The sequence below is a fragment of the Alexandromys fortis genome, unplaced genomic scaffold (assembly GCF_014885135.2).
Source record: "Alexandromys fortis isolate MF-2015 unplaced genomic scaffold, M_Fortis_MF-2015_v1.1 scaffold_221, whole genome shotgun sequence".
Lineage (NCBI taxonomy): Eukaryota > Metazoa > Chordata > Mammalia > Rodentia > Cricetidae > Alexandromys > Alexandromys fortis.
In genome coordinates, this window is record NW_026068096.1 from 1,363,722 (window position 1) to 1,389,087 (window position 25,366).

At 56.4% G+C, this 25,366-nt stretch overlaps 1 protein-coding gene across 6 annotated transcripts; it reads left to right on the plus strand.

Moving 5' to 3' along the window:
• Positions 1-329: 329 nt before the first annotated feature.
• On the plus strand, positions 330-22,846 carry Tcf3 (transcription factor 3). Of its 6 annotated transcripts, none has more exons than XM_050123354.1 (18): positions 330-625; positions 2,832-2,963; positions 6,155-6,227; positions 12,313-12,386; positions 12,482-12,560; positions 13,455-13,522; positions 14,001-14,133; positions 14,735-14,784; positions 15,816-15,918; positions 15,994-16,151; positions 16,237-16,366; positions 16,695-16,753; positions 16,856-16,934; positions 17,578-17,651; positions 17,826-18,111; positions 19,304-19,436; positions 19,584-19,819; positions 21,833-22,005. In XM_050123354.1, the coding sequence occupies exons 2-18, from the start codon at positions 2,892-2,894 to the stop codon at positions 21,871-21,873; spliced, it is 1,848 nt and encodes a 615-aa protein (XP_049979311.1). In that variant the 5' UTR covers positions 330-625; positions 2,832-2,891; the 3' UTR covers positions 21,874-22,005. The 6 variants fall into 6 exon arrangements, with proteins under 6 accessions (XP_049979311.1, XP_049979306.1, XP_049979305.1 ...); XM_050123349.1 differs by lacking the exon at positions 21,833-22,005 and adding an exon at positions 22,191-22,846 and having other exon boundaries at positions 331-625; positions 17,829-18,111; XM_050123348.1 differs by lacking the exon at positions 21,833-22,005 and adding an exon at positions 22,191-22,846 and having other exon boundaries at positions 332-625.
• The last annotated feature ends 2,520 nt before the right edge of the window (positions 22,847-25,366 follow it).

Sequence of the window (25,366 nt, forward strand, 5' to 3'; positions counted from 1 at the left end):
ATTCCACCGCGTAGGAAGATAGTCCCTGAGGCTTTACCGCGGTCTGGTAGATAATACCTCCGCCGGAAGCACTTTAGTATTAGATACTGGTTGATTCTGGGTGTCATGGTAATCTCTGTGGGTGTTTTGACAGTGGACTGTTGTGAGGTGGTGTATATTAGTGTCGCCTCAAGAGGTAGTGGAGTGATCCGTGGCGTGCATCCGGTCGGGGCGCGGCTGCGGCGACTGGGGGAGGTGGCTTTCGGATGGTGGGGGCGTGGCTTCCAGGGGGCGTGGCTTCCGCGGCGCGGGGCGGGGTGGGGGGGCGGAACATGTCTCCCGCCGCAGGAAGATGAGGCAGCGCCGGCGGCTGCGGGCGTAGCGGGCCACCGCCGCGCGCCGCCGCCTCTGCTACGGTCCCTTCCCGCGGGGCCTGGTCTGCGAGAAGCTCGAGAGAGGCCAGGCGACGCGAACGCGAGTGGGGAGAAGGAGGAGGAGTAAGGACGCGCGCCCCCGAGCCCTGCGCGCTCCCGCCGCCCACGCGCGACCCTCGGGGACGCGCCCGCCACCCTTTTGTCCCCGGGGTCCCCGAGGGCGGTGGGCAGCAGGGAGCCCGGTGCACCCGGTGCATGCCCCCGCCCAGCAGGTGAGCGCACGCGGAGGGGCCCCGGGCGCGCGCGTGGGGCGCACGGGGACGCGCTCATGGTGGGGACCCCCCCTTCTCTGCTTAGTGCATGGGAAAAAAAAGTTTCCTCCGGGTCTCTCTCGGGTCCGCGGGGAAGCTGGGGATGGGGTGAGCCCCCGAGGGAGAGTTGCACGCGTCCCCCTTACACAGGGCCCCGGGCCCAGCGGCGCATTGTTCTCTGCCTTCAACTTTGCGCGCCTGGAGAGGGGGCGACGTGGAGGGGACGCGCGTACTTGGAAGCAAACTTTGCCCAGGCCTCTTTTGTGACGGTTCTCTTCGAACGGTCAACCAACTTCATCAGATAGGGGTTCGCTAACTCATGGGGAGTTTGGGAGCGGTGTTTCCTTACCACCTACCCTCAACCTCCACCCTCAAGGAGGGGTGCCCCGATCGGAACTGGAGTTAGGAGGGGAGAGAAAGGACCATTTCCTTATTCCAAGCTTAGGGGTGCCCTAACTCGTGGGTATCTTAGGGGAGGTATCCCCTTACCGCCGACCTCCACCCCTTCATTTGAAAACATATCTTTTAATCCTGACTGGAGTTTGGAGGGGTGAGGTTTATCCCCCCACTCCACAAACTAGGGTTCTCTAACTCTTGGGGATTTTGAGGGAGGTGTCCCTTTCCCACCCACCCTCTGCCAGGGAGGCCCCCCAACCCTGCATCCGAGTTGAAAGTTTGGAAGGAAGAGCGAGGATAATCACTTCATTAGCTAGGGGTTCCCCAACTCCTGGGAACCTTAGGAGACACCTCTCCCTCCAATACACACTCAGAAATGGGCCCCCTGATTCAAGCTAGAGTTCTGAGGAAAAAAGGACAGGTCCTTTTGTCTGCTACATGAAAGGGACCCCTGGGTACAGAGAAGGTGGGGGAGACATGGGGACCCCAACATGGGAACATCTGCTCTGTGTTAATGTGGGGCGCGGCACAGCCTGGGTTTGGAACACAGTGGTGGCCTGCCTTCGAGCCTCAGAGAGCTTCCAGCCTCCCTCCCTCCCTCGCTGCTGGAGTGGGGGAGGGAAGAAAGGGAGGGTTGTCCCCCATTCTTCCCTCTTAACAATCCAAGAAGTCTCAGGTAGTCTCACTCCACCCTTCCCCACAGTGTTTGTGGTACCTCTCCCCCTGGGGTTACCTAGAAAAATCGGTTTCAAGTACCCCACAAAAAAAGTGTGGTTTCGTACAACTTAGAAGAAAAAAAAAGTTTCACAGTCCTCCAAAAAGGATAAAAAAGAAAGAGAAAAGAAACAGCGGGGGAAGGGGTACTCCACGCTGTTTCAGGTGCCCCGTCTGAGTTGGCAAACAGAAGAGTTAGGGTCCTTCTGGACTCGGGTCCTCCTCAGCCCCAGAACCTCCTCCATCCACCTTGTGGTTTCTCGGGTCACCCCTGCCTTCTCTCCTTTCTGGGGAACCCTGGGAAAAAGGTCTTTAAAAGTTTCTTTAATGTGTGGTGAGCTCCTGGGCTTTCCTCTCCTCCCTGGGCTGTGTTATGGGATGTGGCCTGGCAGGTGGATACTCCCACCCCTGCTGGTGGAACAGAGCCCCCGTACCTAAAGGGGAATCCCAGTTCTTGGCACCCCCTGCCCCCAGGGTGATGTTGGTAAAAGGGTGTTTTCAGACTTTGTTCTGAATAATTCCCAGATACGTCCTGACAGTGAGACAGACTGCTTGGCTTGGTTTTGTCTTTTAACTTTTCTGAATGAGTTTAGGTTTTGGGGGTGAGGGAGAATTTGTGGGTTCCAGGCAAAACATCCATCTGTTCCACCAGTGAAGTCTTGAAGTTTTGCTTTGAATTTGGGGGTGACGGGTTTTGAGTGTTCTGTGACAGCTGCTGAATGAGAAGATGCCACCAAATTTATGGAGGAGGCAGGGCCCAAGCCTTTCTCCCTCCTTGATGGGGCCTATGGACCCCAGGGGAGTTGATAGGAGTGTTCCCAGCCCCCCAACACCGTTTTAAGATGTGAAACATCATGCTCTGATGAACTTCTGGGAGTGGAGATAGTTCTTATGTGTACCCCTCTATTGTTGAAGGTTCTGCAGGGGATCCTCCAAAATCCAGGTTGCCTGCTGCCTCCCTCCCGGGCCCCATTGACCCCCCAACCCTTGCCTGTAGTCCCTACTTGTCCATGGTCTCATACCTCTCTCCCCATCTGTCTCTGGTGTCACCACACAGGGCTGTCTCTAGGCCTGGGGAACCCACCCCAGTTCCCACGCCTGTGGCCCTGGCCAGACGATGAACCAGTCTCAGAGAATGGCACCTGTGGGCTCCGACAAAGAGCTCAGTGATCTCCTGGACTTCAGCATGGTGAGCTGCCCCCCAGTGCCTTCCTCTGCTCCCAGGCTGGAGAGTACTGCCAAAGGGGGAGGGGTGCGTGCCAGTCGGCATGAGGCCCCCAGCTCCCAAAAGTTGGGACCCCCAACAGGCATGGTGACACCCACAAAAGAAATGGACCCACCTACCACTTCAAATGGGGGAACTGAGCCCAGGGAAGAGGTCTCCAGCCTCTCCTCTGCCTTGCTCACTGCAGGAGCCCAGTGTGGCTGTGGAGGGGCTGGTGGCCTTGACTATAATCAGGAAAGTGACCATCAGAGTTAGAAATGGTGAGAATGAGGTCCCAGGCTGTGCTGACCGATGCTGGGGACCTCAGAGACACCCTGTTCCGTTAGCATGTCATCATCAGCCATGGTTGGGGAGAGGCGGGCAGTTCTTGCCCATTCTGTGCAAGTCCTTTCTTTCCAGCTGTGTGAATGCCCAGAGAAATTGCCGGCTGGCAGAAGTCAGAGCACAGAGACACCCAGGAATGAGCTGGTGGGCATCCCCACAACCAGGCCCCTAGCTCATCCGTATATGCGGCAGGCACCTTGTGGGACACTGGGCCTGGGCTTCAGGACCCAGCATCATTTTCTGAGCTTGTGGAGTCTTGTTCTCAGCCCCACCCCCAGGAGCACCACTGTGCCCTGAAAGCTCCTTGGCCGACTTCCGGCCTGAATTCCCCTGCTCCTCCCCACAAGGCACCCAGGCCGCAGAATTATGCCAAAAACAAGCGTGCCCATACTGAAACAGCACCAGGCAGCCGGCCTGCGGAAATGCAGCCCTGGGTACGGAGCCCCCAAGGCTCCGGAAGGCCCTGCTGATATTTTTAAGGTCCATCTTATTTTTGCCTCCCTGGCTGAGTAGGCAGAGGCCCGGTCTGCTTGTTTTTTTTCTTTTTTTCTTTTTTGTTATTGTTAAACTGACAGGTCACGGCCTAGTGGCCCGGAACACACCAGCTTGGGGGTGCAGCTCAGCTCTGTTGGACCCAAGGGAACACCCCAAGCCTCCGGGCCACCTCCTCTTTAGTCCAAAGGACCCAGGGTTTCCCCTGATGTAGGTCAGAGAGCATCCTGAGGCACTGAGGAGAAACTGAGAGGGAAGAAGGTAGGAGTCACCTCTTGTAACAAGGCCTCGTGTGGCCGTGTTGGGCGGTAGGTCCCTGTTTGGAAGGCTTTGTTTTTGAGCTGGGATCTCATGTAGCATCCAAGTGTTGGGAAGACGGGACATGTGCCACTTTGTCTTTCATTCTTAACTTTTCTCACGTGTGTGTATCTGTGTACCCCATTTGTGCCCGTTGTGCTCGGGTCAGAAGAGCAGGGTATCAGATCCTGGAACTGGAGACAGAGGCTTGTGAGCCACCATGTGGGTGATGGGAACCGAACTCAGGTCCTCTGGAAGAGCAGCCAGTGTGTTAACCACTGAGCTGTTCCTCTGCCTTGCCCCTCTTAGGTGTTCTGAGACAGAATCTCACCCTGTAGCTTGTGCTGACCCCAAACAGAGCCACGCTGCTTCTGTAGTGGGGGGTAGGGACGGTGGCCTCTGCGCCTGTCCGGCTGTGGGGCTGCACTGTCAGCACCTCGTCTAGGGAAGGTATAGAGGATGGTGTGAGTAGCCTGGACCTTCTCACCACTCCTGTCTCTTGGGCCCCACACAGGTTGGGGGTTGGCTGTCTGTGCCTTGGAGCCTTTAATATGCAGAGACTGAGCGCTCTGGGCGTGGAAGAGCTGGGAGGGGTCAGGATCCTGCGAGTAAGAGGCTCCCTCTAAGACCCTCACGCACATGCCCAGTTCTGCCACCTAGTGCCCAGTCCCCTCTCCCTTTTTGTTTGAGACAAGGTCTCATGTGGCTTCTAACTCCCTATGTAGCCACGGATGACCTTTTCTCCTGCCTCTGCTTCCCAAGTGCTGGGGGGACAACCTCGGTTTCCCCTTAGTAGGGGCTGGGCCACACTTCCTGGCAGTGTGTGTCTTAAGTGGGGGGCCGCCATGGTGTTTGGGGACTCTTGCCTGGACACCCTGCTGAACAGAAGCGTGTTGCAGTCATGCTGGGGTGGGAAGAAACACGTGACCTAGAGTAGATGGTTCAGGTGCTGGCATACCCCTGGCATCCAGCGCTCCTGAAGCTGAAGCAGGAGGGTCATAAACTCAAGGCCAGCCTGGACTACAGAGTGAGTTTCAGGACAGTCTAAAAAGCTACAGAGAAACCCTGTCTTGAAAAACCAAAAAAAAAAAANCAGGAGGAAGGGAAAGAGACCACGTGTTTCTCCTTTGGGAGCTCACACAGTCTGTGGGAGTGGTCCTGAGCTCTGAGGGGTCAGGACCTTGCATGCTGGGATTTGGAGTCCAGACCAATACAGCTCTCAGGGCTGGGGGCTATGCTCCCAACTTAACAGAGGTACCGTTTGTCTCTGAAGCTTGGAGGTGACACCTAGGTGTCTTGGTAGGGGACAGGGGAGGGGAGGATTTAGCAGGGTAGCTGGGTGATCTGCATAGTTGAGCTTCACAGGCGATCTCCAAACTCCACGTGGTCCCATTGGGCATAAGCAACTGGACCTGTGTGAACTGGACTCCCAGCAGCCCAGGTCTGTTGTCTAGTACAGAAGGTCTTCTGATGAACCGGCCCCAAATATCCACCTGACCCAGCAACAGTTCCCTAGCCGTCCAGTGATTAGAACTCAAGTTCTTTTTTTTTTTTTTTTTTTTTTTTTTTTTGGTTTTTTCGAGACAGGGTTTCTCTGAGGTTTTGGAGCCTGTCCTGGAACTAGCTCTTGTAGACCAGGCTGGTCTCGAACTCACAGAGATCCGCCTGCCTCTGCCTCCCGAGTGCTGGGATTAAAGACGTGCGCCACCACCGCCCGGCTGGCCCTACACTTTTTAAACCCAGTACTCAATCAGGAGGCAGAGGCAGGTGGATCCCTGTGAGTTCGAGGCCAACCTTGGCTACACAGCAATTTCCAGGCTAGTCAGGGCTATACAGAAACCCTCCTGAGAAATGACACCCAGGATTGGGCTCCCACAGAAACAAATTGTAAGTCATACCCTCTAGCAAGTGGGGCCCCATCCCCCCCTTTAGCCTAGTGTCCTTTCAGCTTCAGAGTTGGCTGTGGTCTCCTGCCACGGGGTCCCCGTCCCCAGAGCTCCGAGTTCTGCTCCGCCACTCACTGTTCTCCTCTGTCTCCACAGATGTTTCCACTGCCTGTGGCCAACGGGAAGGGCCGGCCTGCCTCCCTGGCCGGAACCCAGTTTGCAGGCTCAGGTAGGACTGAGGGGCTCATCGTCTGTGGGTCGGCCTGTGGATAGTGGCATTTCCTCACACGTACCCCGCCAGAGTGTGGTTGTTATAGAGCTCGTTGGGTTGGGCTGACTGGAGCCTAGGCCTCTAGGCCCACAGTGCGGCCTGGCCTCCCCAAGTAATTGCATTTTGAACATATATTAGGTGCTTGATATGTACATGGCCGAACCTGATTAGCAGGGACGGCAGGGGCTGGGGGCTTCCTAGGACCCAGGACTTGTGAGGTCTCAGATCCCAGCTGGTATGGGTGGTTCTTGCTTACCCCTTCCAAAAGCAAGGCCATCAGTCACTACCCTGCTGGTCTTCCCCTCGGCCTGAGGAAGTGGATGGAAGGCCATCTGGGCACTCCTGAAGGCCTGGAAATCCCCACAGGCTCCCGTCACCCCGGAAGCAGCCCCCAGTCCTCAGTGCCCAGGCTTCCGGCCACGATAGGGGGGTAAGGTCAGGTTGGCAGCTATTGTTAGGGTGGGATGGGCTGCCCTCTTGGCAGCACGGCTCTCCAGACCCTTTTTCCCTGGTTGCCAAGGCCTGCTCTGGGGCCTGGAGGTGACTCCCTGAGGAGGGCACAACCTAACGCGAATCTCACTGCCAGGCAGGCTCAGCAGGATGGGACCTTGAAGATACCACCCTCTGGTTTCTATGGTTCCTGTGCAGCCCTCTCAGCTCCAGACCTGCTCCCACCCATGCCCTTGGACTCTCGGGGACCAGGCTTAGAAGCCTGGCGTGTGACCTTGGGGCTGTGTGACTGTCCTGGAGACACGATTGTGTGGCCTAGAGCCCAATGTCCACATGGGCCATTTGAGGGGACAGCACTTCTGTCAGTCTGGGCTGCAGGAAGGGTGTTTGCCCTATTCTTTTGAAGATTGAGGTACATACGGGGGGATGGGGTGCATACGGCAGGTCCCCAGCACTGTGGGTACAGGATGGGTGGCAGCTAAGGATCACAGACCTGTCAGTCTCGTGGTGAGTTCCTTCCATGGCTTGAGCCCGCCTGTGTTTGATGAGTTTCTTTTTTCTTGGTAGTGTTTCCTTTTGGAATTACTCTTCACAAGCAATGCTGACTTGCAGTGTCTTTTCACGTAGGAACCTGTGTGATACATGTTGGCTTGCAGATGCTCTTTGCATAGGAAGGTGCTCTGCTTCTAATCTCTCTCTCTCTCACATCCTTGATCCCACCGCTGCTGCATGGATGGAGTCCTCTTGAAGTGTGCCTCGAGGCGCTCAGGATGGTTCCTTAGAGACACATCCCTCCCTTTATCACTGCCTGGCCAGATGTGGTGGTGCACACCTTTAATCTCACCACTCAGGAGGCAGAGGCCAGCCTGGTCTGCACAGGGAACTCCAGGTTTCCAGGGAGTGTAGTGAGGTCCTGTCATTAAAAACAAAAATCCACCAAGGCTTTAGAAAAATTTCTACCATCGTTTCTAAAGCACTGTGTGTTACAGGGTGACTTTGGGGGGTGTTCTTGGAGTTCTGGGTCTTCCCGGGTGTAGCGTTATGAGCGGCAGGGCTGTGTCCCCAGCACCTGGCTGCCCGCACGGCTAGCTTTACCCGAAATAATTACACAGAAACTGTATTCCTGTAACTGACCCATTAGTTCCAGCCTCTTATTTGCTAGCTCTTACATATTATTCTAACCCATTTCTAGTATTCTGTGTGGCCCACGAGATGGCTTACCAGGGAGGATCTTAACATGCGTCTGTCTGGAGTGGGAGAATCATGGAGACTCAGCTTCTTTCTCCCAGCATTCTCTTCTGTTTACTCCACCCACCTATGTTCTAACCAATAAAATGGGCCAAGGCAGTTTCTTTATTAATAAGAAATCACTCCCACATCAGCCGGGTGCGGAGCATTGAGGCCTGTGGTGGTAATCAGGAGGCTGCAATATGGGTGCTTTGCCTGCATGTGTATCTGTACCTCACGTCTGTGCCTGGGACCTCTCGTGGCCAGAAGAGGGTGTCAGGTCCCCAGGGTCTGGAGTTGCAGACGGTTGCAGTGGGTGCTGGGAGCTGAACCTGGGGCCTCTGCAAGCTCAGTGCTGTCATCTGGCCCAGTGGGTTTATTCTGTTTTATTTGCTGCTGGGGACTGGATCAGGAGTCTCCAAGTGGAGGGCTAGAATTTGGTTGCTGCCAGCCATGGTGGGACAACCCCAGCACTAGGTGAAGGAGGGAGTTAGATGAGCAGTTCAGGTCATTCTCTGCTAGATAACAAATGGAAGGCCAGCTTGGGCTTGTGAGTCTCTGTCCCGCCAGCCAGCTTTCAAATAATAACAGGGAGACTTACTAATTATGAAAGCCTGGCTGATAGCCTAGGCTTGTTCTAGCACATGCTGTTACCCTCTTCCATCTTGTACTTCTGTTTCCTCCATGGCTTCTGTGGCCTACATTCCTCTGCTTTCTCTCCCCGGAAGTCCCTCCTCTACCTCCTGCTTAGCTATTGGCCGTTCAGCTTTTTATGACACTAATCAGAGCAACACATCTTCACGCAGCGCACAAGTATCCCACAGGAGCCTTCCTTCCCAACCTGTGGTGTTGACTGGTGTTTCCAGAGCTGTCCTGTGCTGTGTTGGTCCCACATAAGACTGGGTCTGCCAAGGTGGTGGCCAATGCCTGTAATCCCAACACTCCAGGGGCAGAGGCAGGAGGATCTCTTGAGTTCAAGACCAGTCTGGTCTCCAGAGTTTGACGACAGCCAGGGCTACACAGAGAAACCCTGTCTCAAACCGCAGTGGCTGACCAGTGTCATATTGATTCTTAGAGAATCCTAGGACGCTTACTGTCACCATGGCAAATACGGTGACCAAAACCAGTGTGGGGAGGACAGTGTTTTGTGTGGCTCATACTTCTACATCATGAGGGGCAGGAGCCTGGAGGCAGGAGCTGAAGCAGAGGCCGTGGAGGGGGCACAGCTTCCTGGTTGGCTGGGGGCTCTCCGTGGCTATTCAACCTGCCTTCCTACTTGCTCTTTTCTTGTTGGGTTTTTGTTGTTGTTGTTGAGACAGGGTTTCTCTGTAAGTCAGACTGACTTCGAACTCAGAGACCCACCTGCACTGCCCTGGATGCTGGGATTAAAGGTGTGCACCACCACTGCCCAGCTTTACTGTGTTTACTGAAACAGGGTCTCTACAACTGATGCTCTCCTATCCAGCCAAACTGGCTGGCCCCTGGGCTCAAGGGATCTTCCTGTCTCTACCTCTCCAGAACTAGTAAGCATCATGCCTGGCTTTTTAGGTGGGTTCTGGGACTCGAACTCAAGTCCTCGTGTTTGTGAAACACGCCTCTGTGTCCTCTCATTGAGACAGCCTGGTCAGTGGGCCAGCCAGTCCCTCAAAGATCAGCCATTCCCACTCAGGAGAAGAGTGTGGGAGTGGGAGCTTGTCATCCCAGCACTCAGAAGGGGGTAGGGATGTTTGTGAGTTCAGGCCAGCTTGGCTGTGTGAGCCCCACTCCTCAAAACAGAGCCATCAGTCCCCACCCAGTTTCCAGTGTTCCATAGCTGCCTGTAAAGTTGCCTTCCCTCCTCTGTCCCTTTGTCCTTGACTCTCTCCTGGTCTGTTGTATTGATCTTGCTGTGGAATCTTTCTCCTTGGAGAGGAATCGATATTTGCCATCGACTCCTTTCTACTTTCATCTTAATTCCTCTTTGAAAAGTTCTTATCTTTCTCTGCCCGACTTTAGGAGTTTCGGATTCATGTGTTCACTGGTCATTTTGATTTGATGGGGGAGGGTGTGTTAGGATGGAGTCCAGGGCCTCAAACATGCTAGGCAGACACAAACTGCCTAGTCTGCCCTCTGCCTGAGTCTTGACTTTGAGGGCCTGTGGGCGTGGTCAGGGTGAAACCCCGCCTAGAATCCCCAGTGGGGGCCTGTGGGCGTGGTCAGGGTGAAACCCCGCCTAGAATCCCCAGTGGGGGCCTGTGGGCGTGGTCAGGGTGGAGCCATTGGTGGGGGTGGAGCCTCGCCTAAAATTCTCAGACTGTCTACTTAATTTTTTTTCTGGTTTATATCATGACCATATTATTCGTGCAGCCGTATATTTTCTTTTTTGTGTTTTGTTTACTGTCACTATTTTCCATTGATGTGCGAGTGTGCACATGCATATACGAGTGCGGTACCCTGGGAAGCGAGAAGCCAGAGGCCTAGGGAAGTGAACTCAGGACCTTTGGAACCGCTGAGCCATCTTTCCAGCCCTCGTTTTGGGTCTCTTGAGATGTGTTATAAAGACCAGGCTTGTCTCAAACTTGCTTCTGCTCTCGTGGCTTTGTCTTGCGGTGTTTTGAGTGGAGGTAGTAGGAGGGAAGGCAGGTTCCTTTGTCGTGCTTGCTTTGGGCATCGTCCCTGTTGAGTGGACTGTGGAAGGAGGAAGAAATGGTGTCGATGGTGAGTTCCACCGTACCGTAGACTGCTCTACACCAGGGCAGGTGATCGTCTCCATGATGGGCCTCATAACGAAAGCCTTGTCATGAATACAGCTGTAGACAGCACGTGGCCAGGAGAGCCGTGTGCCAGAAAACCTTAGTTATAAAAGCAAGTCGGGTGCCAGAGTGCCAACAGTGCTTCAGAAGAATAGAACTCAAATATGGGCCTTCTTCTAAGTTGTCTGGGTGTCACTGAGCTCTGGATGGAGGTAGCCGTTTCCTGGTGCTCTGTGGAGCACACCTGACATCAACATCTTCTGTTAGAATGTTTTAATTAGTGTGTATGAATATTCATGATAGTTATTAAGATGCATAATTTATCAGCTGGGGTGATTTTAATAACTATTAATGGGGTGGGGGAAGGGCTTCCGAGTTTTGTCGTTTCCAGAGGGAAGAGACAAGGCTTGTGCTGGAAGGTTCTCGGGGGTTCTCGGGGGATCCTTAACATTGCCAGGCTCTGGGATGGGACAATTGTATGCTGAGTTCAGGGGTCACCCAGGCTGGGTCTGGGCTTCCAGAACATCCTGTATGACCCTGGGGTTTATGTTGAATAAGGATTGGTGGGAACACAACAATGTGGGTGCTGGCTGCCCATCCACTCCAGCCTCACCAGGGCAGTGAAAAATTTTGGGGTGTAGACAACCCCAGACTGCACCTGATGCTAGTGGTAGTTCCTGTAGCCCCCGGGGCTGTATCCCAGCCCCCCATTCTCTGCACATTGGAACTTTACCAGGAAACAAGAAGGTGTAATGAGAGGTGAATATTCATGAGGTAGAGAGATTAATATGCACAATTATGCAAATTAACCACAGTTAAACCCGATTCTCCAGGGAGGGGATGATGAGCACAGAGGCTCGTAATAAAGTCTCTAGGGTTGGAGAGTTCCTGGTGCAGAGCCTGGGCGGCATTGGGGGCTCATGGGGTACGCGGTGGGGGGGAGGCCCAGGAGGCCCCCCCAGCCCAGAATGTGGATGTGGACACTTCAGTCCTCCTCTGCCTGTCCATCCAGTTTCACGATAGGGAAACTGAGGCACACTGTGTGACCATGTGGCCAAGTTGGGTGGAATCAAGGCTGGACCCTGTGGTCCCTATGTGTGGGGATGGCCTAGGGGTCAGGAAGGAGAGTTTGCTGTGGGTGGAGAGGCCGTTAGCTGCTCCTGAGGTGTTGGGGAAGATAAGGGCCCAGCCCTGGTTTACTCCGCCCCTCAGGACAAGGTCCTCTGGGCTCCAGGCTCCTTAACGCCTGTCTTACCACCTAAACCCTTGACCTTCCTATGAGGCTGCAGAGCCAGGTGTGCCACTGTCCCTGTCTGACAGTGTCTGCCTTTTCCCACTGAGCTAGTCAGCTCCCAGGTGGAGCCCCTGCCAGGGAGACCCTGCTTCTCTGCACTTTTGCCAACCTCTCTGACTCAGATGCCCAGTCCTGCACGATCACACATAGACCTGAACAAGAGCCCTGGCCATGGGATTGAGTCGGCACAGTAACTGAGGTTTTGACAGATGAGTCCCAGGCTGCGCAGGATGGAGGCGGCTGAGCTCATTGCTGTTAGGCGTATGGGGGGGGGGGGACCCAAAGCCTTCTGAGTCCCCTGAGAACTAGGCTAGGCTTGGCTTCCCTTTGCCTTCTACAGGGCTTGAGGACCGTCCCAGCTCAGGCTCCTGGGGCAGCAGTGACCAGAACAGCTCTTCCTTCGACCCCAGCCGGGTGAGACACCTTTGCAAGGCCCAGGTCCCCGGGTTTCCCTTCCCTCTGGGACAGCTGTCTCACCCGCACCCCCCCATCCTGCCTGTCTCCCCTAGACTTACAGTGAAGGCGCCCACTTCAGTGAATCACACAGCAGCCTGCCTTCTTCCACGTTTCTAGGAGCTGGGCTTGGAGGTGAGTGTGGCCACTCTGTGCACAGTGGGGTGCGGTCACAGCCCTGGCTTCTGCCCTGCCTGAGAGTGAGCCTTGCCTGCTTCCTGGGGGACTACAGAGACCAGTCACCAGGCAGTGGGTCAAGAGGCCTGAAAAACTGTGAAGGTTTAACTCAAGAGTGGGATGTTTCTAGAATTCGGAATTGGTCAGCACTGACCCCTGACCCCAGCTCCTTCCACCATGGCCCAACGTGGCCTCTGCAGTTGTGGGGTACATGTTCCCTTTTGGGCTTCCTTCTCCTGCCTCTTCCTCGGGTGTCCTGTCTGACAGGATGGCAGGGCCAGAGGGCAGTTCCCACAGAGGCCAGCTGTGTCTGTTCCAACCCATCCTGTGTCATCTCCCTCTCCCCCCAGGGTGGACCCTGGGAGCACTGAGTACTGGCAGGGTCAGCAGCCCTCAGAATCCAACCACTCAGGAGGCTGAAGCAGGATGATTAGGAAGTCAATCAGGGCTGGAGAGATGGCTCAGCAGTTAAGAGTGCTTGTTGCTCATACAGAGGACCTGGGCTCAGTCCAGGTACCCGTGTGGTGGCACACAGCAACCATAACTCCAGTCCAAGGAATCTTCCAATCTCAAGGAACCCCTCTTCCAGGCACATGCATGGTGCACAGACATATAGACATACACGCAGTCAAAACCCTCAACCCATCTTGCACAAAGAAAAAAAGAACAGAGAAGTGTGTAGATAGTCGGCCCCGCCATTGCTCGGTTTCCCTTGTCCTCTCTCCTGTATCTAGGGGGACTGGGCGGCTGGGCTGTCCAGGCAGGGCCCTGCCAGAGGTCCACCATGTACAACTCCCCACTGTCTGGAGGACCCTCCTGGGGTCTCTCGTGACTTCCTTCTATCCCTTGCAGGCAAGGGCAGTGAGCGGAGCGCCTATGCCACCTTCGGGAGAGAAACCAGTGTTGGAGCACTGAGTCAGGTAAACTGAGGCAGAAGGGCAGAGCTGGCCTGATCTACAAGGTGACCCTTGGAGTTGAGACTGTGCTGGGGGAGCTGCAGTTGTTAAGCAGCAACCAGGACCAGGCTGTGCACCAACTGTGGCCATGTTCACGTCACCTCTCCAGTACCCAAGCCGCTCAGTAGCCCTAACCCATGTGAGGAGCACAGTTGGCATTGTACGGGGTATGGTTCTCGTGCCCCAACTCAGCTGCTTACACGAGGCCACTGTCAGCGGGGTTCATACCCCAGCGTGGGTCCCTGTGCCCCTGGCAAGAGGTGGCTGTGAGATGGCATGATGGTTAAGGAGAGGGCACGTCATGGGGGCTGTGTATCGGCGAAACCTGGGGGCTGGCCTTGCCCATGTAGCATCGATCTTCACAGCTGGGAGGGTCTTCAGGTGGGGATCAGGCCTGGGTCTAGACATCAGCCCCAGCTTCCTGGTTGCTTATCCCCCCCAGGCTGCCTTCCTGCCAGGCGAGCTGGGCCTCAGCAACCCTGGACCACTGTCCCCATCTGGTGTCAAGAGCGGCTCCCAGTATTACCCCTCATACCCCAGCAACCCTCGGCGGAGAGCTGCAGATGGTGGCCTGGGTGAGTTGGAGCTGGGGACGTGCATGTGTAAGGGGCAGTGTAACAGGCTGACACCTGGGCTGGGTGCCGCTGAGCCTCGCTTTGATTTGCGCCCACAGGGCATGCTGGTGCCTCTGTGCAGGGCGCCCCCCCTGTGTTTTCTTGTATCTTAGTCCCAGTGGGTGGGACTCTGGGTTTTTAGATTTGTTTTCTGAAACAGGGTTTCTTGATGTAGCCCTGGCTAACCTAGAACTCACTCTGTAGACCAGGTTGGCCTCGAACTCAGAGATCTGCCTGTCTCTGCCTCCAGAGAGCTAGGATTAAAGGTGTGCACCACCGCCGCCAGGTTTTTGTGGCTGTGTTATGAGTCTGAGAGAGACATACATGGATCTACATAGAAAAGAGAAGACAAGATTTCCTGTGTAAATTAGGAGTATGGGGGTCATGGGAGAGGGTAGAAGGGGCGAGGAAAGGAAGGGGGAGAGCGAAAAAAATATATAGTGCAATACAAACAGTAAAAGAAAAAATGTTGGAAGTGTGCGCTTCTGGGTCCTGACCCCAGCCTAGTAGTGTCCACAGAAGGACATGTGGGGAGTGTGTCCTCTGTTCTTGCTCCCCGCAGATACGCAGCCTAAGAAGGTCCGGAAAGTCCCGCCTGGTCTTCCCTCCTCTGTGAGTATGGGCAGGCCTGGAGCCTATAGTCACTGTGTATGGTGGATTCTCCGTGCCAGAATCTGTGGCCACATCCCATGGGTCACCAGAGGATTGGCATGTGTGGACTGTTCCCCAGGGAAGTCCTTCCTCAGGCCTCATTCCCTCTAGCTTAGGAGTGGTTTTCTGCCTGTAACCTCTAACGGTAGGGTCGGGGGAGGTGATGGGGGATCCCTGTGAGCTGGTCCCTCCAGGTCCCGCCTGTTCCCAACCACACCCACCTGCCAAGGCTGGAAGTGTTCCCACCCACTGGCTTGGTGTTTGGCTGGTTGCCCACCCTGGCAGATGGCTGCTGGCCCTTGGTGGTTCACGGTGCCATGTGCCTATGATTTAATCACCTTAAGAAAGGCGGTGTGCTGGATTCTCCAGCCTGGCCGCCTCCCCCAGCACTTGGGAGGTAAGGTCACAAATTGTAGGCTGGCCTGTGCTACACAGTGCACTTTGTATACTAATGCCTCAGGCCCCTGCTTCCTCTGTGTCCCCAGAACCCCGCAGCTTCCTTTGATGTTAGTACTGGGGCCAGCAGTGGTGGAGGGCATAGGTCAGGGCTCCCTAGAAACACATATATTGAGGGAGCAAAACTAAGATCAGAGACTATGACCAACAAAACCCAGTTAAGCTAGGTGGAAGTTAACCCAGCAGCCAGCTTAGACTTGCTGCCTGCTCCCCTGCCAGGGCAGGCATGAGCAACCGATCCCCTCCTGAGTCCTGTCCCAAGGCAGACACTGGTGGCAGGATCCCCCCTTCCCCCGCCCACACCCCATTTCTTCAAGCTGTCAGAGTTCCAGCCGTTGCCAGCTGGTCAGGGTTGATGCTGGTATGGTAGGTGGGATTTTGCTTCTGAGAGCAGGGGTCCTATGTTTCCAGAGGAACAGGGAGACTTCAGCAGTGGCTCATGCTAGACAAGAGCTGAGCATGGAGGGGACATTTTGGAGGGTACGGCTGGGGGAGATGGCTCCACACCCTCCTCCAATATTGCCCTCCTTCTGCAGGTGTATCCACCCAGCTCAGGTGACAGCTTCAGCAGGGATGCTATAGCCTACCCCTCTGCCAAGACCCCCAGCAGCACCTACCCTTCCCCCTTCTATGTGGCAGGTGTGTGGGGCTCCCGAGGGCGGGGGGATGCTCTGCAGGGCTGGGTCCCTAGGCTCATCCTCCTCCTCCACACAGACAGCAGCCTGCACCCCTCGGCAGAGCTCTGGAGTCCCCCCGGCCAAGCAGGCTTTGGGCCCATGTTAGGAGATGGCTCATCCCCTCTGCCTCTTGCACCAGGCAGCAGTTCTGTGGGCAGCGGTGCCTTTGGGGGCCTCCAGCAGCAGGAACGCATGGTAGGTGCTGTGGTCGGGGGACCTGCCTGCTCCGGCCCACTCCTCAACCATCACCGTGCCCCTCACCTACTAATTGTCCCTTCAGAGCTACCAGCTGCATGGATCTGAGGTCAACGGCACACTACCAGCTGTGTCCAGCTTCTCTGCCGCCCCTGGCACTTACGGTGGCACTTCTGGCCATACGCCTCCTGTGAGCGGGGCAGACAGCCTCATGGGTGAGGTCAAACCCAGTGTTTCCTGGGCCCGGGTAGGAGCCAAGAGGTCACATCAGGGCTCCATGGAGATGAGACACTTGCTGGGCCAGAGCTAGAAAACATGGTCCCCTCCTTGAGGCACCTCAGATTGACCCTGGAATATTAGGAGCAGGCCTCGATGACAAATGGCTCTTCCACTTGACTCTGGGGGAAATCGAGGCAGAGAAGGAACAGGTGTCAGTGTTAGGCAAGACATGACACTGGGGGTGGCGGGTGGCGTAAGAGGGAGGGTCCCACCATTCGCAGGATGGAGGCTCCCAGAACAGGACTTACCTGCCTCGCTCAACAGGTACCCGAGGGACTACAGCCAGCAGCTCAGGGGATGCCCTTGGGAAGGCACTGGCCTCGGTGAGCAGGGGCCTGGACTGGTGGTGGCAGAGGGGGACTTTTGGTAGCCTCATCCTGGATCCCTGGTCCTGACTGCCCCTTTCTCTGTCTCCATCACTGCAGATCTACTCCCCAGATCACTCCAGCAATAATTTCTCACCTAGCCCCTCAACGCCTGTGGGTTCACCCCAGGGCCTGCCAGGTGTGTATGGGATGGGCACGGGAACCACGCGTGACCTCAGGGCTGTCCCCAGGCTGGAGTCCTGGCCAGGTAGTGAGGTGGCATGAGGGTAAGGTGGGCCTCCACCTGTGATTTGTCCAGTTGTTAACCTCAGGCTCAGCTCTTATGAGGAACACCACGCCGGGGTGGGTAGTGGTGGTGGCAGGGCATCAACTAGGTGAGGTCAGGTGGGAGCCAGGAGCCTCTAGAAGTCCTGGGAGGTAGGGGTTAAAAAAAAAAAAACCACTCTCCCTGGTGTGGTGGTGCATGCCTTGATCCAGCCACTCAGGAGGCAGAGGCAGGTGGATCTCTGTGAGTTCAAGGCCAGCCTGGTCTACAGAGCAGTTCCACTCCTGTCCTCAGCTGGGCCTGTCTGGTCGCCTCTGGAGCTAACCACCTGCCCTTTGTTTGAGTTCACAGCAGTGGATCCAGGTGTGGAGGGACAGAGAGTAACTGTTGTGTCAGGACTGGCTCCTCTGAGGTCAGGGGTCATGTTCCCCAGGCAGGAAGGAGTTGGGGTTCAAAGATTGAGCAGTGTCTGCAGTGGCTGTGTCAAGCATCTTTGAGTTCATCCAGCCTTGGGTCCCACTGCCCAGGTTCCTTCATGGCTTTCCTTCCCCTCCAGGGACATCACAATGGCCCCGGGCAGGAGCCCCCAGTGCCTTATCTCCCAGCTACGACGGGGGTCTCCACGGCCTGGTGAGTGTCCCCTCCCTGCTGGCCAGGTATCAAGTGCCAGTCAATCCCATCACCACAGAATCGGAATATGGAGCCCTTTTTGGGGGAGAAGTCATTCAGTGTGCCGGAGGGGCAGGGATGAGTTGCCTGCTGCCTAGCCGGGGCTCAGTGGACCTTCTCTACCCACTCACACAGCAGAGCAAGATGGAGGACCGCTTAGATGAGGCTATCCATGTCCTTCGCAGCCACGCTGTGGGCACTGCTAGTGATCTCCATGGACTTCTGCCTGGCCATGGGGCGCTGACCACAAGCTTCGCGGGCCCCATGCCACTGGGCGGGCGGCACGAGGGCCTGGTCAGTGGAGGCCACCCTGAGGATGGCCTCAACAGCGGTGCCAGTCTTTTGCATAATCACGCCAGCCTCCCCAGCCAGCCCAGCTCCCTCTCCGATCTCTCACAGAGGCCGCCTGACTCCTACAGTGGTGAGTCCCAGCGTCCTGGGCTTGATCACCGAGGGAAGGACAGAATTCCTGTCCCTCGAGGCTGGAAGGGTGGCTCAGTCTAACTTAAGCATTTGGTTGCAGACCCGAACTGGACACACAGTGGTGTGTCCCTGGGCAGTTAGCCAGCCTCAGGTTTGTGAGAGCCTGTGCCTCAAAACATTGTTCAGTTGGTGGTTCTCACACCTGAGTGTGCACCTTGTAACCCAGCACTGAGGAGCGGGAGGCAGGAGGATCTCTGGGAATCGGGGGGGGGGGGGGGGTTTCCAAGTTCAGTGAGACTCACCTTGGGGTTAAGTGACAAGGGCAGGACACTTGATAGATGTGACTTGTGTGTGCACATGCATGTATGCACACATGTGCACACGCAGACTGTCAGACCCACCAAGGGGCCAAGATCGTCGAGATCCTCATCGTTGCTCGCAAGGTTGGGACTATTGTGTCTGGTTCAGTCTGGGGACACTGAGGCACAGGGTGGGGCCCAGGATCCCAGCAGGGCCAGGCTGATTCCTTTGACAGGGAGGGTGCCTGCTTCTCAGATGAGGGCCTAGGACGGGTGTGATTTCCATAGTGTGTGTCAGCAGGGTCATGGGGACAGTTCCCTTGTAACAGTTTTAGGGGATATCAGGGCCAGGCCAGCAGGGCAAAGTTTAGGGCAAGAGGAAGGGAAATGGGATGGTGTCTTAGGGTGACCGTTCTGCTGAGTCCAGGAGCTGACAGAGGGAGAGAGGCTCCAGCAAGACTGCAAAGGCCCCAGGGCAGGATGGGGCCTGATGGGTTGGAGGCAGGGCAAGAGGGATGGAAGAAGCCACTAAGACTACAGCAGGCAGTGGACCCTGTGGGCTGTGGAGAGCATTTGGCCAGTGGAGGACAGGGCAGAAATGTCCCACTCTGGAGTTCACAGTGCAGGTTTCTGTCTCCACTGCTGCGTGCAGTGCGGGTCTCTGTCTTTGGTGCTGCGTGTGGTGTGGGACTTGATCTAGTCTGGCTTCAGCATCAGACTAGATCTTGAGTGGGGAGGGAGCCCCTCTAACCTTGGCCTGAGGCAGCAGTCTTGGTGGCTTGTTTTATTTCCATCTTATTTATGTCCCCACAAATCAGCTGCGCCCTGGCAAAGGGCCCCTCAGGTGAGCTTGGTGGCTGCTGCCACCACTCATCCCAGGCTTTATTGCAGGACTCGGGAGGGCAGGCGCCACGGCAGGAGTCAGTGAGATCAAGCGTGAGGAGAAGGACGACGAGGAGAATGCATCAGTGGCCGACGCCGAGGAGGACAAGAAGGACCTGAAGGCCCCACGCACGCGCACCAGGTGCCAAACCCCTCCCCTCAGGCCTCGCACACATCACACGCCACACACGCACATACATCACACATGCACACAGACCCCAGGAGGCCCCTGCAGGCCACCACATCACCTCACTGTCTCCCTCTGGCCCCTGGCTCCCCTCCTCCGTAGCCCAGACGAGGACGAGGACGACCTTCTCCCCCCAGAGCAGAAGGCCGAGCGGGAGAAGGAGCGCCGGGTGGCCAATAATGCCCGCGAGCGCCTGCGGGTCCGCGACATCAATGAGGCCTTTAAGGAGCTGGGCCGCATGTGCCAGCTGCACCTCAGCAGCGAGAAGCCGCAGACCAAACTGCTCATCCTGCACCAGGCCGTGGCCGTCATCCTCAGCCTGGAGCAGCAGGTGCGAGGTCAGTGGGCGGCCCGCGCCCTGCGCCTCCGCGACGCTCCCCTTCCTGCTACCCCAGCCAGAGTACAGTGACTGTCCCTCACAACCAACCTGCACACCCTCTGGTCCCGGATAGGGTTCTCTGCAGGCTGTTCTCTGTACTGACTTCCAGCGCTGACTGTCCCTGCTCAATTCTCCACACTGTTGCTCCAGTGACCAGCCCTCACCCTCAGCTTACACCAACTGTCCCCACACCCACTGACCCCATCCTCACCAACTGACCCCATCCTCACCAACTGTCCCCACACCCACTGACCCCATCCTCACCAACTGACCCCATCCTCACCAACTGACCCCACACCCACTGACCCCATCCTCACCGACTGACTCCATCCTCCCTGACTCCATCCTCCCTGACCCCTCCCCCCACTGATGACTCCCCACTGCCCTCACTGGCATCACTACGCTTTCCAAATCAGCTGTTCCCCGTATGACTGCTCTCCACACACTGACTGTTCTCATCCTGACTTGCTCACACCTCGACTGTCCATGCCTGCTGATCCCTCACATGGGTTTTCTCACATGCTGACTCCCCAACACCATTCACCCACACTGGCACCACCCCAACTGCCCCTGCAGGACTCTGTCCCTGCGTTACTACCCCACCACAGGTGGTTCCTTCTGCTAGTCCTCCGGGTTGACTGTCCCCACACTGGCCACCCTCCATCCCTGTCCCTAACGCTCCTTCCCTATAGTGTGTCACCTCTTGACTGACTGACTTTGCCACCCTGGCCCCACTGGCCTGAGGACTTCTGTCAAATTGTCCCATCCAAGACGCTTGCTGGCCCGGCCTTATCCCAGAGCCTGGCTGTTAGGGTCCAGTGACTCCCACTCCCCAAGGACCCAGAGGTCCCATCCCTGTTCACTTTGCCAGGGACCCAACCAACCTCTCTGAGAGCATCTTCTCCCTGACTCAGTTTCCCCATCCACCTGCCCCAGAGCTGGTGAGGGAGGACTTCAGCTTGGCCCCTTCCGCTTCCTTAACCTGCACTGCCCTGGCTGCCGCCGTTAACACTTTCTCTCCTGCAGCGTGGGCTCTGCCGAGCCGGCTCCACTTTCTCCTTGTTCCAAGGTCTCTGTGTCTGTGGTGGCAGAGCGTGTGGTCCACCCTGTGTCCCACAAGTCCGCCTCATCTGCTCTGTCTCTCACGCTCTGCCCTCTGCCCTGCTGTCCCCTGCCTTTGCTTGCCACCTGCCGCCCTGCACCTCGCACCTGCCGCCCTGTGGACAGGGCTGGCCACACCGCCACCTCGGGGCCTTTTGTCCCATAAGGCCCTGCATGGCCTTGGGAAGGAAAGGGTTCATTGGGCACACAGCCTCTGTGCCCACATGCAGTTTGGTCTGCGCGCTTGTCCTGAGGTCTGGGGCCACTACCGCCACCCAGAGGGATATGGTCCATCGTGGGCAGCAGGGGCATGAGCCGCAAAGGGCGCGTGCTGGCCTTCACAGCCTAGGTGACTGCCGTCTGCACCCCTAAGGGGAGACTGAGGCATGGGCTCAGCTCAGGCAGGACAGGGTCTCAGCCTTGTGCTCGGGCATTTGGAGCTGCCGCCATGGTGTCCACAGTGGAGATGAGCACTGCTCCTGGCCCAGCTAGGGTGGCCATGGCTCTGGGGTACGGGGCTCAGGCCTGAGTGCTGTTTGTTTCCATGAGCCTTCTAGGCCTCAGCCCAGCCCTGAATCCTGTCACCCAGAGCCATGAGCAGGGACAAGGACAGCTAAGAAGCCACTGCCCTGTCAGGTCCCACCTTCCTCCACATGTGTTAGGGGAGAGTAAAGGCCTCTGTCCTTCCCAAAGTGACCACCTGGCCTCCCAGAGACAGACGCCCTTTGGGGTTGACCACATTGAAGAGCTGCCACCACTCCTTACCACGCACATTCCCCAACACTGGCTGCACCCGTGTCACTCACATTAGCACACAGCGTGCAGCGGCCCGCCCCCCCCCCCCTGACGGAGGCTCGGTGCTGTGACCCAGCAGTACGGACGAGGTGCTGTCCCTGGAGGAGAAGGACCTGAGGGACCGGGAGAGGCGTATGGCCAATAACGCACGGGAGCGGGTGCGCGTGCGGGACATTAACGAGGCCTTCCGGGAGCTGGGCCGCATGTGCCAGCTACACCTCAAGTCGGATAAGGCGCAGACCAAGCTGCTGATCCTGCAGCAGGCGGTGCAGGTTATCCTGGGCCTGGAGCAGCAGGTGCGAGGTAGGCTGCGCCCGCCCCATCCTGCTCTGCCCTGGCTTGTTGCTGGCCAGGGGTGGCCACAGCACAATCCCAACCCTCCCTGTCCCCAACTGTGGACAGTCTCCCACTGCGCTCTCCTCCACTCCCCCCAGAACGCAACCTGAACCCCAAAGCAGCCTGCTTGAAGCGACGGGAGGAGGAGAAGGTGTCTGGCGTGGTCGGGGATCCCCAGCTGGCGCTGTCGGCCACCCACCCTGGCCTGGGTGAGGCTCACAACCCACCCGGGCACCTGTGAGCCAATGCATGGATCTCCGTGGGACCAGGGACCACCACACTCCGCCCGAAGTGCACCAGGCGTGGCAGAGGGCTCCGGCTCATCACGGCAGCAGCAAGGCTCCACAGACGCTGCGGGGCCTCGGGGCTCCATGGCTGCCCTGTGTCCTGGCCCCAGGAACCAAGCTGACGGGAGCGCTCCCCCATCCATTAACCGAAACTGGAAACAAAAGCAGCATGCTCACTTTTCAGAAAAGAAAAAAGATGCCTTAACTGTGGACGAAGGAAGGATTGGACCGCACCCTGGCAGGGGCGGCCGGGGACTGGTTCTAGTTCAGAGCCACCAGCACATCGTGCCTAAGCATTTTTTTTTTTAAGGAGAATAAAAGAACATTAGTTATCAGATTTTTTTTTAATGTAGACAAAACTTAGCAAGAACGAGGCCTTCTGTGTCTTATTATTTCTTTTAGCTTTCTTTTGCATATGTTTTGTAAGCAACAAATTTTTGTATAAAAGTCTCCTGTCTATTGCTGTTTCTAGGACTCAGCGTCATGTTTCATGGTCTGCAAGGTTATTAAAGTAGCATTTAAAAGACCCAGTGTTGATCAAAGGGTCACCCCGTTCCCACTGCACGTGAGCCCAGGGCCTATTTGTGCCCGGCGTGTGCTCAGCAGCGGAACCGTGGTCTCTGCCTCTCTTAAAGGCTCACACTCTTTCCTCACTGCCCTGAATGCTTGGGTGACGAGTTGTGGGGTCTCTAAAGGGACGGAATTGATGAGTATTAGTGTGGCTTACGGGCTGTGACCTGGGTTGTCCTAGTCCCGAAGCAGGATGTCTCAGCAGTCCCAATCCAGCGCTGGGATCCTGAAGAAGTGGGCTCTCACCAGGGAAGGAGTGCCTCAGCCGCAGGGTAGACGAACCGGCCAGGGAGAGGGCAAGCAGGCAGAGAGCAAACGATTCCTTCTGTGCCCTTTTATGCAGGCTGCCACCAGAAGGTGTGGCCAGGTTAGGGTCCAGTCAAGTGATCTCCCACAGGTGGTTAGTTGAGATACAAAGCTACCTGTACTTAGCTGCCATACACACAGCCACAGCTGGCTCTTTGGCGGATGGTGCAGGCTTTGGCTTCCCTATCTCGGTAGAGTGGCTGCAGGTACCCTCCAAAGTATCTTCACCCATTTTTCAGATCCTGGCATCGTCATTTCCTATCCTAGCCTCTGGGGTGGGGGGTGTTGGGACCACCAAGTACCCCTACAACAGTTTACACCTGCTCCATGCTGACTTTGGTCCCTTTGGAAGCCCCAAAAATCTCCAGTGAGGAAAATTTGTTGGGAACCATGGTTACACCTTGTTATGGTAAACCTTATCCACCACTTTGGCCTGCAGACTCTGCACCTCTGGAACAGCTGGATTGGAGGGAACACAGCCTGGGTCACTGGCAGGCAGTGAGGGCTCATCCCCTCTGCTGTATGCATGGCAATCAACCTGTCTTCAGCCCAAACACCCACGAGTCCTGTTGCCAGCTGCAAGACAGCAGAAGAGGGACTGAGGGTGGCTCAGTTGATAATCAGCTAGTACATGCATGGAGCCCTGGATTCCCTGACGGCCTGCATAACCGTCGGGCTCCCTGAACTGCAGTTAGAGGGCTGTCACTTTACACAGCTGCAGAGTGTTAGAAGAGTCAAATTCCCAGACTGCGTGGCAAGCACCTTACCACTGAGCCCCTCTACCTTACTGGGTTTGGTTTTGGGGTTTTTGTTTTTGAACCTGGTTCCTCTGTATAATAGCCCAGGCTGTCCTGGAACTCCCTCTGTAGACCAGGCTGGTCTTGAACTCAGAGATCGCCTGCCTCTGCCTCCCTGCTGCTGTGATTAAGGGCATGCGCCACCACCAACCAGCCCAGTGTCGTCTGTGTGTCTGTCTGTGTGTCTCTCTCTCTCTCTCTCTCTCTCTCTCTCTCTCTCTCTCTCTCTCTCTCTGGTCTTTGGAATGCTCTGTAATCAAGGATAGCCTTGAACTCCACTCCAGATGCTTGCAAGGATTAAAGGCATGGCTACCCAACTTAATTTTTGTTTTAGTTTTAAAGTGTATGTTTTTTTTTTGCTTGTCTGTTCATGTGTGCACCATGTGTGTGCAGACAGCACTGGAGTTCTGAGTTGTTGTCAGCAGGCACATGGGCGCTGGGACCCAAACCTGGGTCCTCTGCAGGAGCAGCTGGTGCGCCGAGCCTCCTCCCCTGCCCCCACCTTAGTTTTGGAGACAAGGTCTTTGCCTGAACAGGGAGCTTAACCTATTAGGCTGAGTAGCTCAGCGGTGAGCCTTTCCCTCCTATGTCTATGTCCTCCTCGTTCTGGGGTTAACACAGCTGTAGCGAAGTCCACCCCTGAGATCCCAGCACTGTGGGCTAAGGACAGTGGCAGAATAGAATCCGCAGCCCCCAGGGAGAGCCATGGGAGCTATGGGATCCAGGAAGGAGTCCAGAGCAGGCCAGGCACCCACGAGCCAGTCGCTAACCACTAGACACACTTCAAAGGTGGGGGACAAGGGACTGACCTTCCTATGGGCCTCTGTATTCCTCCATCCAGGTGGGACAGTCTCAAAATGCTTCCTGGGGATGTGTATCTGAGGATGTTCCCACCTTCCTCCTGCCAGTCTGGTGTGTGGTCAGGGAGCTTACTGAGAAGTTTTGATATGCCCATTCTGGGAGGTCAGCCAGGATAGGAACTCAGGTGGAAAGGGTGACCAGCGAGAGCCTGCCTGTGTGCCAACCACGGGAACCCAAGGTGTCCTGTAAGAAATGCCCGAGCAAGTGGAGGGTACCTCAGAGTCTTTCCCCTTGGCGCCTCTGCACAAGTCCCTTACCTGTGTGGCCTGTTTCCTTCGGTTTAAATTGGTGAAGGGCAGGGCTGTGGCTCAGTGGTTAACCTGCTCTTCTAGAAGGCCCTGGGGTTCCACCTCCAGCACTGCCTGCCTGTACCGGGCCTGGTGGCACAGGCCCAACACTTAGAAGGTGGAGGCAAGAGGATGAGGAAGCCCTGGATGTAGGAGGCACCCATCT